The 15,736-nt window shown below is 40.3% G+C and overlaps 1 protein-coding gene across 1 annotated transcript in view; it reads left to right on the top strand.

Annotated features, from left to right (window-relative positions):
• The window catches only part of LOC136836491 (alkylated DNA repair protein alkB homolog 8), a 101,676-nt gene that overhangs the window by 32,295 nt on the left and 53,645 nt on the right, over positions 1-15,736 (top strand). Inside the window, exons 3-4 of the mRNA XM_067100824.1 lie at positions 6,589-6,823; positions 6,981-7,118. Of these exons, the coding sequence (XP_066956925.1) occupies positions 6,589-6,823; positions 6,981-7,118 (373 nt within the window). The remainder of the gene's footprint in view (positions 1-6,588; positions 6,824-6,980; positions 7,119-15,736) is intronic.

Genomic DNA, 15,736 nt, shown 5'->3' with positions numbered 1-15,736 from the left:
CTCCTATGGATCATGGTAGTCTGTTCCCTAGTGCTACCTTAGAGCGCGTAGCTTCTGAGCTGCAGAAGAAGCCAACACAAGACTTACTTGCGCAGTCTACCAAACGTCCTAAGCAGCAGAGTCGTATGCCTGCGGCCTCCTTTAGTATCAGTGTGGCCTCTCCATTGCAGCAGTGGCCTTTTCGAGGGGGCAGAGCCGTATACCAGTCCTGACCACGTACCAAGCTCCAATCGGTGCACCCGATCAAGAAATCCTCTCCCAGACCCTCCGCTAGCAAGTGAGGATTCGGTCCTTCGTGTTCCGGTGGGGGCCAGGTTTCTTCATTTTTGGAGGAAATGGGAAGTGAAGAAGGCAGAGCCATGGGTAACAGAAGTCCTCAGAGACGGGTATTCCATCCCGTTCATCACAGAATCCCGTTGGTGTCGGTGCCCATCAGCTTGATGGCTTACTCTGTAGGCTCACAGAGGTTTTCAGCCCTGTCAGAGGAGGTGACTTCTCTGCTCAGGAAAGGGGCTATAAAGGTTATGGAAGAGGTAAACTTAGTGGGGTTCTACAACTGGCTTTTTGTCGTTCCCAAGTCATCGGGAGGTTGGAGACCTGTCCTGGACGTGAGCGCCCTGAATATCTTCTTGAAAACAACAAAATTCAGGATGGAAATGAATCAGTTAATTTAGTACTGTCCTCCATCCATCAAGGAGATTGGATGGTGACGATAGACATGGAGGACGCATTCTTTCACATTCCAGTTCATCCGGAATCTAGGAAGTACTTAAGGTTCGTATTCCAGGGCAGGGTCTTCCAATTTCGGGCTCTGTGCTTCAGCCTCTCTACAGCCCCACAGGTCTTCACCAGGGTTCTCGCTCCGTTAGCAAAGTGGCTACATCTGATGGGCATCAGTGTATGCCTTTATCTCATCCGATTGGTTCCTACGTTCCCTTTCAAGAACAAGATGAGGACCCTTCAAAAGATTTCTTCATTTGCCTAAGAGCGCCTTTAATCAACTTCTCAGGTCTCGTTAGCTCTGATCTAATCAACTCTGGAGATGAGGTTCAATTGACTTTTCAGGCTTTTCTGTCCAACAAAAGGATCCAAGCTCCGTCTACAGAAAGTAAGGAATCATATCTCTGTCATGCACAGCTAACTAATGCATGAGTCTGGTTGGGCACACTTTGTCCATCGGAGAAGTTCACCTTTAGGCTGCTATACACAAGATTCCTGCCATTCTTCCTAAAGGCCAGTTGGCGCAGGAAAACTCTCTTGGACTTCTTCATTTCCTGCATCACTCCCGAGATCAAGGAGGACCTTCGGTGGTGGCTTGCATAAGAGAGGTTTTTAGTAGAAATCATTGCTGCCACTGAGCCCCAACCTAACGCTTATTCTCAGACGGCTGGATCTGGGTTGGTGGGCTCATCTGCAGGATTTAGAAGAAGGATGTGGTCACAAGAAGAAAAGAGGCTCCACATCAGTAAGTGAGCCAGGATCCATTTGGCCTTCAACATTTTGCAACAACACATGCTACAAGACGGTCACCATCCATTCAGACAACATGACAGCGTTGGCCTACATCAAGAACGAATCAGGGAGGGACCTGCGCTCTCCTCCCTTTGCCAAACGGCCAAGATCTTCTCTGGGCCCAGAACAAAATGCACACTAGAATAGTAACCCGCTTTATCCAGGGCAAATTAAACTTCCTTGCAGATGAGTTAAGTTGTTGCAAACAGGTTCTACTGATGGAATGGGCACTAAATCCGCAGGTGTCCACCAACCTGTGGAAGCGTGGGGAAAGCCATCAAGATCTGTTTACGGCGTCGAGAAACCATTGCCTTTCCTTTTACTGTTCCCATCCCCAGACCCTCTGGCATGGGAACGGGATGCCATGCTCCAGGACTGGTCAGACCTGGACATACGCCTTCCTCCATTCAGCATGGCGAGAGAAGTCATTTAACAAGTTTCATGGCCCACAATAACATGTCCATCGTAGCTCCATTTTGGCCACAGAGGGAATTGGTTCCTGGACCTTCAGACTGTTAACAGACTCTGACTTCTACCTCAGAAGCAAAGCAGCCTCACTCTCCATTGGTTCCATCAAGGCCTGCTTTCAAAGGCTTTCAGACTGTCAGGAAGCTTGTCAGAGCAAAGGTTTTCAAAGCAACTGCAAGGCTATTGCCAACTGTGGTGGCAATCCTCCTCCAATGTCTTCCAGGCGGTGGTCAGTCTTCTGCAGTTGGTGTCGAAGGCTTTGGCATCTATATTTGAGCCAAAGCCTTTGTGAGATGATGGTTTGCTCTTTATAAGAGGCCTGGATCTTGCTACAAGCCATGATACCAGCAGTCCCCGGTTATCTGCGGCGGTTCCATTCTGACGGTGACGATAAGCGAAAATCGCCGATAACCAAAAATCGCCGATTTTCGGTTATCGGCGCCACTGTTAGGTATGGATTGGCGCCAATACCCAATTATTGGTGCCGATAAGCAGATATTGGTGATTTTTAGTGCCAAAAATTGCCAATTTTCGTCACTAGACGAGTGCCATAAAACCGGATCGCCGATAACCAGAGACTGCCTGTATTAGTGATGTAATTAAATCTTTTGATCATTTAAACCAAGACAAACTGACTTGTGCACCGTGGAACTTAGATGTCGTACTTTGTTGGCTCTCAGGTCCTCCTTTTGAGCCCCTTCACACATCATCTTTGAGTGACTTAACGAGGAAAACCCTCTTATTAAATGCTTTGGCCACAACCAAAAGAATCAGCGAATTGCAGGCCTTGGACAAGCAGGTTGGCTTCTTGCAAGGCGATGCAGTCTGCATGTTCACTCTTGGGTTCTTAGCCGAGAATGAAACCCCATCCAATCCCTGGCTTCGTTCTTTCTCTATCAAGAACCTGACAGGTATCTTCAGTCCAACAGACCAGGAGAGAGTGCTCTGTCCGGTTAGAGCCCCAAAGTGTTATCTTGAGAGAACTAAAAACATCAGAGGTACCTCTCATAACCTCTCATGTTCAGTGAAGAACCCATCTCATTCTATGTCCAAGAACGCATTGTCGTCCTTTCTAAGAGAAGTAATCTCTGAATCCCACAGTGGTGTTTAGGAAGAGGGATTACCCTTATTGAAAGTTAAAGCCCACAAAACTAGGGCAGTTGCCACTTTGCTGGCATTTAAACGCAATCTGTGTGTCTCTACAATACTTCAATCTACATAGTGGAAATGTAGATCTGTTTTGCCTCTCATTACTTATGAGATGTGGAGACTACTTATGAAAACTGCAGTATGTTAGGTCCGTTTTCTGTGGCTGGCGTAGTGCTGTGGAAGGAAGGATAGTAGTATACCTTCTATTTTCTATATCTCCTGGCCTTGTTTCAGGTGACTGAGTTATGGGAAGCCGGGGTGTAATGTGTACCTGGAGTACCCACCAGTCGTTGTTTTTAATGGTTGGGGTTTGGTTTTATGTGACGTGTAGGTAACAAATTTATCTGGTTGATTTTCTTGTACTGCGCCCAGGGCAAGGCATTTTGTATTTGTTATGATGCATTGGCAACCATCGGAGCACTCCTTGGTTTCAAGGCACCCACTAAAGTAGAGGTGACCCTCAGCTCTACTGCTGCACCACTACAGGGTTATGATGAGCACTGACCAGAGGCAGTATCCATCTGCTGTAGCTCTCTCACCATTTAAGGTTACAACAAGCATTTACCAATGGTTGCTATCTATGTATTTCAAATTCACCTCCATTACTGAGTGTTTTTAAGTAGTTTGTGTTCATGTATCCCAACTCCTGTCTTTTTGAGATTCAGCAGTGTAATTACTTGGCAAGTTACTTATATAAAAATGACATTTTTGTAATAAAATAAGATTTTATGTATACTTACTAAGTAGTTACATGACCGGAGCCCTCCTGCCTCACCTCTCATGGACGTAGAGCATGAATGAACTGAGCTCCTGAGCCGGGTTGTACCTAATCTTCCCCAAAAGTGGGCAGTGTCAGTTACCTATTTAAAGTCTCTGCTGAGCAAGTTTTCTATGGTGACGTCCCATTTTCTTTGCCTCTACAATTCGTCACACATGGCGTGACAGGTCACGCAAATCCAATCATTTAAACTATGTATATAATTGTTTACCTATCTCCGATTTGTATACCATGTATTCTTCTTTCGCAGGCATCAAGATTGTATTCAACTTCAATTCTGTCCATTGGTATAATGTAAAGTGTACTCGTTCACTGTATTTATTGTTAACTATTATCAACTTCAGGTCACGCTTATTCCCATTGTATTCCGCAGCGCGACATGAGTCTGCCACTATATAAACCGCGTGGATCACCAATAAATCAGCAGTACCTTTTTCCTGCTCGTCTTGTTTTGCACCTCTTAAACCTACAACAAAACAATGGAGCACTACAGCGAATTTTAAAAAACTTAAGCTGCGGCAAAAGTAGGAACTAATAGCAATGTAATTACTTGGTAAATATAAATAAAATCTTATTTTAATATAAAAATGTCATATTCCACAGGGAGGCTAACAATTCTTGAGAGTTGGTAAGACCTGTGGAAATAGCTGAGGAGAATTCTTTAGCAGCCCCTCCTCCAACAGTTGCATACAGACACCTCTAGAGAACCAGGGTGTTCTTATTTTGTGTTTTTATACTGTCAGATCAAGGATTGGAGGGGTAGAAGGAATTTTTCATTGTATTAAGGACTTTGTCTCAGCCCATCATGCAGTGGCAGGCCAGCCATCTGATGGAATAATAGAGATCAAGTTGGACTGCCCCTCTATGATGGCACATGGACATCTCAAAAATGGAGTTGGGTCAGGATTTCAAGTGTTGTGTTATCTCACTATGAGGATGGTCATGGTTGGAGGCATAAATTTGACATTATTTCAATGTATGTCACAAGTTGACATGACTTTCTAGGAAGTACCCATAACAGGTGGACTAATGCTAATATTTTATACCAGTAGGCTTTAAAAGATGGAGTCGGAGGGGATGTAGGACACCTCTAGCAGATCTATATATGCTCTTCTCATGTTTTTGAGTATCGAATTTTCTTGGATCCTGCCATTTTTACCCCAAGGAGTGTGTAATTAATCCCAGAAAACACAAATATTCCTTTTCTATTTTGACAGTAAAACCAGTTCCCCCTTATGTGCTTGTTTTCTGTAGGGTAAGCATAATTTTCTGACATGAAAAGTGGTAGAAGCTGATATTTAAAAACTCATATTCTGAGTTGATCAAATCTTTGTTGATATTTTAATATCAGGATGCAAGATTCACAGTTCCATCCCAGCCTGTTACTTACTTGCCTGTAGACACCCAGTAGGATCCTCTTTTGAAAAAGCTGTTTGCTCAGGGTATATGAAGCCTTCAAGAATCAAAACAAATCCTATGCTTCCAAGTGCACCTGTCATTTTATTGAGTACTTTGAGGCCACTTTGCTTGGGAAGTATCTGCTGTGAACTGATGGATAGCATTAGACATCTTTAGTACAGTTTTATAAGAAAAGCCTCTCTCATAGGAGACACTGCCCCCTCTCTCACCAGGAAGTGCTGTCAAATCCACAAACTTCATATAAATTTTTTTGTTCACCTTAATGAGCCACAACCAGTGCAATATAGTTAGTGTTTTAGCCTTGTGCTTCTAGCTCAGGGTTTTATTTTATAATAGGGGATACACACCTGTCATTGTACAAGTTTTGGGAAGCGGAAAGGTAAACTTTAGCCTTTGATACACACCTGTCCTAGTACTGTTGTTGGGAAGCTGAGGTAAATCTTGGTATTTCTATCAGGCTACATCAGATATGCTTAAAGTTAGAGAGGAAGGTTCAACACAGTCTTGGAATCCTTCAGACTGGGGTAGGTCTCTCATTCTTGGACAGCTTAGCCAGTTTGGTTGGTAAGTCTCGGGATTAAACACATGGAAGTTTTTATCACTAGAGACCATCCTTAAATTCTTCGTAGTTGGGTTCCATGATCTGCCAGCCAGGTATTCTGTTCACCACCCACTGTAACTCCCTCTTCATCAGTCAAACTGTGGTGTAATGAGGACCCTCTGCATTCTGTCAGATCTATGTGGATGTATCTCTGGCAGTCCAAATCTCCTGTCAAGTTGAGTCCATGCTTTTTATTGGCCAACAGCAGGTCTGACGTTGAAAACAAAGTTGAACTTTTTAGTGCAAACCCAGTACTTTACTTGAAGGACCCACCTCCCTGCCCTGTATCTCTTGTAGAAGGGTCAGAAAACATGGGGAAGTGACCATTTTCATGGCAAGGGAGATTTGGGGCCCCAAGTGAATTTTCCTGACTGGGTGGAAGTTATATTTTTCTAGAGTGTGTCTGAGAGCTGCTGACTGCAGGATTAAGTTCCCTTAAAATAATGGTTTTGTATTTTTAAGAAGATTTGTTAATATTTTTCACAGCTCTAAAACTGATTTGCCTCTTGTTATGCTTATTCTTTAATGGTATTGTTTCGGTATCATTGTGATTTTTCTTATGGATTTACAGTAATAAATTAAACAGAGCATTACAAATTATTCACATGGTCCATGCTAGGTTTATTTTGTCCAGTGTTTGACCAGTTTTGATATCCAACAGTTTGTCTTCATTGGGAATGCAGGATTAACTACAAATGCAGATGAAGTGTGTATTACTGAACTAATCACTGCCATTGGCTCTGGTTTGCAAGCAGTTACACTTGTTCCAGGAAAATCTTACAGCTTTGCTTCATTTTCCAAGGATGAAGAAGCAATGGCATTTGTGTCCAAAGCAAATGGTTTGCAGACCATCAGAGGATGTCAAACACCTGTATATATGTCTTATGTCAACAAGGGTAAATATTCAAGCAGCTGTTATTTTTCCTTAGTTACATTCATTATAAAGGGACATCAGCATTACCAAGCGCAAAAACACACTAGCAAATGCATATATATTGATTATTATTTTGTTGATTTATAACTTAGAGGTTATTATTCTTTTCAACTTTACAGTGCCATCAGTGTCATCATCTGTGAGTTATGAACTTCCTCCAGGTCTTGAACTTATAGAGGAATTTATATCACCTGAGGAAGAAGCACTACTTTTAAAACTGATTGCCTGGGATGATCGACCTAATGATAAAGCAGAAGGTAATGGCAGTTTGTTTGAAGATAAACCCATCACTTTGCTATAACATATTCTTTTATAATGCAGTCTCCAGACATTTCGAAGAAGGAGAAGAGTCCTCCTTACCACTTGTCAGAGTATGCATAATGATTCCTCAGAACTTCTGCATGTAGAACTGTTCATTATCTGCATATCTGGCATATGTACACTTGCAGTCATGCTCCCCAGAATCTTGTCAGTCTTACTCCCCAGAATCTTGTTTATCTTCTGTTTTATGACTCATAATTCATAAAACTCATTACTATTCATATCTTTTACATATGTGAATAATTTTCTCAAGTTGTTTGCTTCTCATTTTCAGTCCCAGAAAAGAAGGATGCCATACTCAGGAGACTCAAACATGCTAGTCTCCTCCAATTGTGATGCCTTAATCAGGGTACTATCTGAGGAACTCGATTCCACTACTATTTGCCCTTTCAGTAAAGAAGGGGCAACAAGTCCTGCTAAGGGCCCTTTTTTTGGCAGTCATGACTATATCCTTCAGGGTTTGTCTCCAGAGATCATGTTTGGAATTGTGGGAAATCAGTGAAAAGCCATGATTAATGACAACCCTCAGGGATGGTTATTAACTATTATTTCAGGAGACAAGTTTCTTGTTTACCTGAGGGCTGGTCAGAAGAAACATAGAAGTTCCTAGCACTGGATTACAAGGTGCAATCATTGATGGAGAAAGAGGCCATAGAGGAAGTGACAGCAGACTCTCAGAGGGTCTGTAGTTGACACTGTATCCCCCAAGGCCTCAGGAAGTTTAGACCTTTACTAACCTTAGGCTTTTCCTTCTTATGACTCTCTTCCAAATGGAAACTATAGCTTTCATACATCATTCCACTAATAGGTACAATTTCTTGTAATTAATAAATTTAAAAGATCCTCTTATTAATAGAATTGAAAGATACCTTTTTTCGGGTTCTGATTCACATGTTTATGAGAGTGCTAGACCTAGTTGCTGTCTGGACTCACTTGCAAAGTAGATGACTGGATATTGATGGCCACTTTGGCTGCAGAGTTTTCAGATTACATGGGTCTTCATCAACCTATGCAAGTGGCTTGGTTTGTTTATCAGATGGAAGAAATCAGACCTATTTTCTCCTAGGATACTGATTTATATAGGGATGGAGATAAGCATGACAACTGTTTTATTCCTAACAGCCTTAAATAGAATATGACATTTCTGTGCTACACTCTAGGACTTTGCCTAACTTGACTGCTTCTCTAAGCTTTGGCTAAAGGTACTAGTTTTTTCTTTTCATTTGCATCAAAAGATGGTTGGAATACTCATATGCTAGATTTAACTGCTTCAGGAAGACATTCTGAAGAGGATGCAATTAGACAGATTTTTAGCTGCCTGGAGCTGAAAATGGACGTGTTTGTTACCTAATCATCAGAGAGCCATCAGGATAATATAGGACAACTCAGCCAGAGTAGCGTATCTGCTTAATAAGGGTGGCAGCAGGCTCTCATTGTATATTCCAGTTGTCTTTAGAAATATTTGTTTGGGTTAAGGAAAGGATTGTCCCAGGGAGCACAACATTTTAACAGACTCTTAGGCAAAGGAACAAAGTCTTTCCAATTATTTTGCCAACAGCCTAAGCAGTTGACTGCAAATTATTGTTCAGAGCTTCCAGATTAAGCAACTTGGGCTAAAAATGCATCTTAGGCTCCATAGTACAACCTGGAGGGCTGTGCCTTTTGTCCTTGCTCCCTCATCAGGCCTGTTCTAGACAAAATGTAAGAATCCTCAAATATTTCAGTGGTCTTGCAGCATCACTATGGCCTCCACAAGCTTGGCTTCCCAGCCTCCAAAGGTTTCTGATAAACTCTACAGGGGCCTTTGTAGAACAGGATGCTGCAACAACCCCACTTTTGTCAGCGCCACTGGAATCTGCACTTCCTCTTGTTACTCACTTTGAGTTTATAATCTATGTCATTCAAGAAGGATTAATCAGCCTGAATGTGAGTAAATGTTATGCTCTCTCCACTCAAGCTACCCATGCTGAAAATTATGTGACTGGATTTGTGGTCAATACAAAAAACTTCCTCCTCCTCTTTTGCATCCCCTGAGTTTGTCATATCAGCTCCGCCTTGTCAACTTAGTAATCTGGAAAACCTTACTTTATGCCCTGTCAGAGCCTTGAGGTTTAACCTCAAGAAAAAAATGTTTTGGAAGAGGTAACATTTATTTTTATCTACTTGCATGGTGTAAAAAGAGCTTTCCAGAAATGTAATATCTGGTAGGTTAAGGCAGATTATATTACATGCTTAACTGTTACCAAAGAAGCTGAGGCAATCCAGGCTTAAGGCCAGGGCTGTTTCAACCTGTATGGCTGTTGAAATGAACTCTTGATATCAATACAGTTGTGAAAATACAACATTGAAGCTTTCCCATTTCATGAGGAATTTAAAACAAATCCTTGCCCCTATAGTGGTTATGCCTCAGCCTGGAAAAAAAAAAAGAGGTTACGGGCACACTCGTCATCCTCCTCATCCTCATGAGCCATCCTTTGGCTTATAGGAATAAATCTCTGAGGGATAATTGCTCCTGCATCTCAAGTTTATGGTAAGCATTACTTATCCATGTTCACCTGGAATTGTGTGATGAAACAAAACACAACTAATGGCATTATTAGAAGCCCTGATGAAATAATGACGTCTCTTTAGCCCCTAGACTTCTGTAGATGCAATTACAGAACTCTCAACCAACAGTATAACTGGTCTGGTGGTCCTGCATACATATGCATTGACCTTTAGAGATTTTCTTGGTACTGAAGTCATTCCTCGCAGATAAACACTGGGGCTATCATAAAGTAATGGGTTTGTCTTGAAAAAAATTTAATTTCTTTTAAGTGAAATTAATATTTTCTCAAGTGCCTTACTTCAAAAAAATTTCCCATCTTCCCAACCACCTTTTCATTGCAGCTGGTTTACATGACATTGACAATGACCAGCAGGGGCACTGAGTAGTCTGAATTCATATTCAGACTAGTAGAAAGCAGGACTCTTTTCCTGAGACATGTCTGGATAATGGGGCATCCTGGATTACGCGGTTGTGAAATAATGGGTTGTATGAGAAGAAATTTGATTTTGAAATAAAAATTATACTTTGTTTGTTAGTGGTGAAAGTATTAATTATATTCTTGACCCTTTAAGATTTGAGATTATTCTTTTATTTTTTGAAAAAAAAAACACTATTTTAATGGGCTGTAACTAGCAGAATACAGTATAACTTATAGCTGTCAGAAAATTAATGTTAAGATATGATAAATGTAACTAAGAGGGTCATAATAAAAGAAAATCTTTTCAATAGTAGGAGGTCTGTCATACTGGCAGAGAGAAATAAAATACTTTATATTTTTATATGTCAAGCAAGGCCTCTTCATAGAATGAGTTTTATGTTGCTGCGGAAAACAATTACTATACAGTATAGATTGTAATAAAATTGGAGCATCAGTAGTATATCTGAATCAGTGTTAATTTCCAGCTTTCTTGCTTCTCAAAGGACCTTAAAGTAAATTTGAAGAGAAATCACACCTTAATTTCCTCATGATATTCTCTGCATAATGAAGTCAAGTATTGTTAAAAACTTGCTGTTTTTAATGCTTGCATATATATGTAAAATGATGCTCATACTGATATTTTTTAAAGTTCAAGTCTTTACTTTGAATATTTATGCCATTATTCCATTTTCACAGATCCTGAGTAAATAAATACTGTTGTGAAGAACATATTCTGCAAAGCTGAAAATCTTCCTTTTTTCTCTGATAGACACAATTCTTCCTACTACAGTCCCCCCCCACCCCGTTTTTACACGTTTCACATTTCTGCGTTCCGTTTTGTAGAACATATCATTCACTTGTCTGCTGGGGAAATTTCACTAATTTGCAGATTTTTCTGTGGGCTATACCTCTAAAATGATCACTATTTTGCTGTTTTTCATAGAGCAACACTGTGTAGTCACTAATACTGTATTTTTTATTAAAATATATGTATACTGAGAGAGAGAGAGAGAGAGAGAGAGAGAGAGAGAGAGAGAGAGAGAGAGAGAGAGAGAGAGAGAGAGAGAGAGAGAGAGATGGCACAAGAATTTAATAAATTTATGGGAGATGGTGATGATTAACCACATTTTTATGGTAAATAAATGATTTACCTAATAATAAGTACTAATTTTCAAATATTAATGAGATTACAGTAACAACGTTGAATAATATAATAATAATAATAATAATAATAATAATAATAATAATAATAATAATAATAATAATAAACAGGTTTTGACGTAGGAAAAACCTATTTTTGGTAGTCGCTGTTTCGTCCTCAAAGGAGTTACCTTCCATGGTCTACCAGAGCTCCATGGTGACCAAACTAATATCAAAGAATTCTCTTCTAATTTAGTTGGTCTTTTGGCCAGGTATTGTGTCGTAATGATTAACATTATAACACATGATGGAGTATATAATGGACTCAAAGATAAGAGGGCACTTTCCCTTATCTTCAGCGAAGCTGAACCCAGTTTTTCCAACGTCAGTTAACCTGCAAGAAAGAGAAGTGACTATTGTGCACGCGCTTCCGCCCTCTTGTTTAAACCGGGCCGTTAAAAGACCAAGGAGCCATTACTCTCTGTTGGTCAATGCAGGTTGATCCCTTTGCCAAAATCCCATGCCTTTTCGTCAGGGAAGTGGGAGGGTTTTGAGGACTCAACAGTGACAACCAAAAATAAGTTTTTCCTACGTCAAAACCTGTTTTTTGATAGCGTAGTCGCTGTTTCGTCCTCAAAGGAGCTTTACAAAAGAAATTGACAGGTGACGAAAAAAGGCTTAAGCTCTTGCTTTTTAATCCCAACACCCCAGAGGAAATAACATTTCCAGTTCAAGGTCAAGCCACAGAGTTCAAGTCCCATTCTTTATTCCAAATACTTTTCAGGTTTTGATACCAAGGAACAAGAAACTATGCACAAACTTACGTTTTAGGATGTAGTTCTACAGTGGCTTACCTAAGCATGCTGGGTTTTGTTGTAGTACTGTCACCCATCTCCCAGCGATAAGTTAGCATACTCATCGTCAATATGACCCCTGGTTTTCTGCCGCAGCACCTAGGGGTTAAGACTAACCATGCCACCTACTGATACACAGTGTAGTCGAATTTGTTCGAACATAAGGCAATGATTAACTGATGACCACCCTATACATCTGGAGACTTCTTTGAAAGACCTTTCTGAAGAAGGCCAAAGATGTACTTACTTTCCCAACATCATGTGACCTATGGAAAGTGTGTGGATTTCCTTTTTAATGAGAAAAACCTTACAAACATTCTCAGTCTTTGTAGGGAGAGTGGTTGGTTTGTGCTAGGGTGTAGGAAAATAGGACCTTCTGGGGTGTTTGCCGTGACTTCTAGGTAAACCTTAAGTGCTTGAACTGGGCGTAATGTCCTGTCTGCTAAATTGAATTTTCTTATAAGAATGGATTTCTTTTTTATAGGATCCAAATTCTTGGCCAGGAATGATGGGCCAGGGGACAATAATAATTGATGGTTAGCTATTTGCATGATGCATCATCCCCATCTAAGAGAGCCCAGTTCACTAATACTGTATGAGCTCCTGATGCTAATGCAATCAAGATCACCTTTTATAGCCTGTGCATTGTGGTTGTATTGGGTCCACTGAACTGAGGGGCTGATAGAAGTCTAAGCACCTTGTCCAGGGACCAAGAAATTGGAAGCCTTTAGGGAGTGGGCCTTTGTAGAGCAAAAGACTGTGGAAGGGAAGTGACAACTTCTATACCGGAGTCAATCCCGAATCCCTAAAGCAAGGGTTCCATTAATGCAGCCTTGTATGTCATGACTGTTGTAACCACAAAGCATTCGTCTTCAAAAGGGTATATAAGAAAATATAGTTTCTATACAGAAATCTCAACTGGGCTCTCAGTATGGATATACAGTAATCTAACCATATCTTCCATACGGACTGGTAATGCTGGATAGAAGTCCGTAATTTTTGCACTAGGTACCTAGCAATGTTGAGTGAGTAATTATTACGATAGATATTTTTAAAAAAATCTAAACGTGAAGGTCTCGGCTTAGAAAGGAGAGACTTTCCCTCCTACTATCTGGGATAGAACAGCGGACGACCGTGGAATTGATCTTTTTGTCCGTTGTTGAGGTAATATAGGAATCAATGCCTGTTTGTCCAATTTGGGGCTGTTAAGTTCACTATTCCTATGAAGGTTAGAAGCGCATCCGCCCTTTTGTGCTAGGGTGTTTGCTCAAAACCTTTGAAATCTGGGACAATGGAGAAAAATTGTTATCCTCCCCTTGTTCCAGTCTTAAGGAAGGCATCTCTTGCTGTTGCTTGACTGTCCAGGTTTGGAAACACATACATCAGGAGTTTGTGATTCTAGTATGTGGCGAACAGGTCCACTTCTGGTTGTGGAAGCATGTTGGCTATTATTTGAAAAGAGTGGTTGTTCAACATCCACTCTGTTGAGGCTGTCGTTTTCCTTGATAGAGAGTCTGCTATTACAATGGGACCCCCTGTGAGGTGAACTGCAGACATGTGCCACTTCCTTGCTTGCGCCATCCGAAGGATGGCTAACATTACCATATTGAGAGGAGGTGAATGTGATCCAGACCTCTTGATGTAGGATATTGTGGTTATGTTCTCTCTCTTCTGGAGGTTTGAGTTTTTTGAGAGACAAAAAGGCAGCCATCAGCTCCAAGAACTTAATATAACAATTCCTGAGTAGCTGATCACCTCCCTGCCACCTGACAATCCTCCCAATGTCCTCCCAACCTGTCAACGAGGCATCTGTGAGTTTGTCACTCATACAGATGGAGGAGTCAGGGTGACCTGTTTCACCAGAGATTCCTTCCAAATTTGTGGCCGAAGTATCTCCCCAACTCTTTTTATCCTCTGATGAGGTCTGTCTCGCATCTTTTTTCTTGTATGCGATAGCCAGAATTTGTTCACACTTTTAGCTGCAATCTCACTTCTTAAGTGTATGGGTTACATAAACATAACACAATTAGCCTACCTTAGTATGTAGCCTTAAGGCTAGGTTACATCTCATCTAGCACAGATTATGATTTCATCTAATCCTAATTACATGGTCTAGGCTAGGAATTTAGTCCAGAAATGGGATGTTTCATGAAAAGTTACCACTTAACTTGATATAAGGTAATGCCTAAGCTAGTCGTCGATTTAGCTCATGCTAAAGTGCACTGGCTTATATAAAAGGGAAAAAATTTATACTATGTAGCCTCAATGTTAGGCTATAGATTTACTATGCCCAGATATTGTTATTATCTGATCCTAGGGTCCTCGGTCTAAGCTTGGCCACTAAGGATACGTAATCCAAGGATGTACATAGGCTACAGACAACATCCACTATTAATCTAGTCTGAATTATTCTCACTTACTGCCTAGATTATTGTAGACATCGTATAATCTGAAAGGATTTTCCATATTAATAGTAAGTTGTGGAACATTTCTTTTAGTTAAAACATTTAGTTAGAACTTACAACAATTTTCGTTTTACGAAACTAGGTAACAATCAACGCTTTACGAGGGGTAGGTAGGGTAGCGATCAACGAGCCGGGTTCCGGCTTTAATACACAAATTATATAAATTCTAGAAGTTTAAAACTAAAACTTTCAACTGTTTGTTAATATTGAGCAGTTATCTTGCTATTTTTGATGTTTCCATAATCCTCGATACTAAAACGAAGAAAGAAGTCGAATTTTTTCAGAGCGCTGGTAAAGACGCGAACCGTTCGCTTTGGACCAAACAGAGGTAATGGCTCCTTGGTCTTTTAACGGCCCGGTTGTAAACAAGAGGGCGGATGCGCGTGCGCAATAGTCACTTCTCTTTCTTGCAGGTTAATTGACGTTGGAAAAACTGGGTTCAGCTTCGCTGAAGATAAGGGAAAGTGCCCTCTTATCTTTGAGTCCATTATATATATACTCCATCATGTGTTATAATGTTAATCATTACGACACAATACCTGGCCAAAAGACCAACTAAATTAGAAGAGAATTCTTTGATATTAGTTTGGTCACCATGGAGCTCTGGTAGACCATGGAAGGTAACTCCTTTGAGGACGAAACAGCGACTACGCTATCAAAAATACTGTAATAATAATAGTAATAGTAATATTAATATTAATAATAATATTAATAATAATATTAATAATAATATACTGTAATTAAAAAATTTATGCATTTCTACAGTAAATTATGTGAAATTTTAAACAAACAAAGACATTCCCAGTCTTTTCCAAACTTCTGAAGTGACGGGGTGAGGTTGGACCTGTCATATATGTCAAGTATCTGAACGCAACCCTTCACATAATTTACTGTAGAAATGCGTAGATTTTTAAATTACAGTATATTATTATTATTATTATTATTATTATTATTATTATTATTATTATTATTATTATTATTATTATTATTATTTTGCCCATTTGGTGGTTAAATAAAATAGCCACGAATGACACTGAAAAATCTCTCTCTCTCTCTCTCTCTCTCTCTCTCTCTCTCTCTCTCGTACATGTGTTTTCGAGGGTAAAATGTTTAAGATGACTTTGAAATG

Source organism: Macrobrachium rosenbergii, chromosome 56 (assembly GCF_040412425.1).
Source record: "Macrobrachium rosenbergii isolate ZJJX-2024 chromosome 56, ASM4041242v1, whole genome shotgun sequence".
NCBI classification, from domain to species: domain Eukaryota; kingdom Metazoa; phylum Arthropoda; class Malacostraca; order Decapoda; family Palaemonidae; genus Macrobrachium; species Macrobrachium rosenbergii.
Note: the sequence above shows the minus strand (reverse complement) of the source record. Positions and strands in the feature narration are given on the sequence as shown.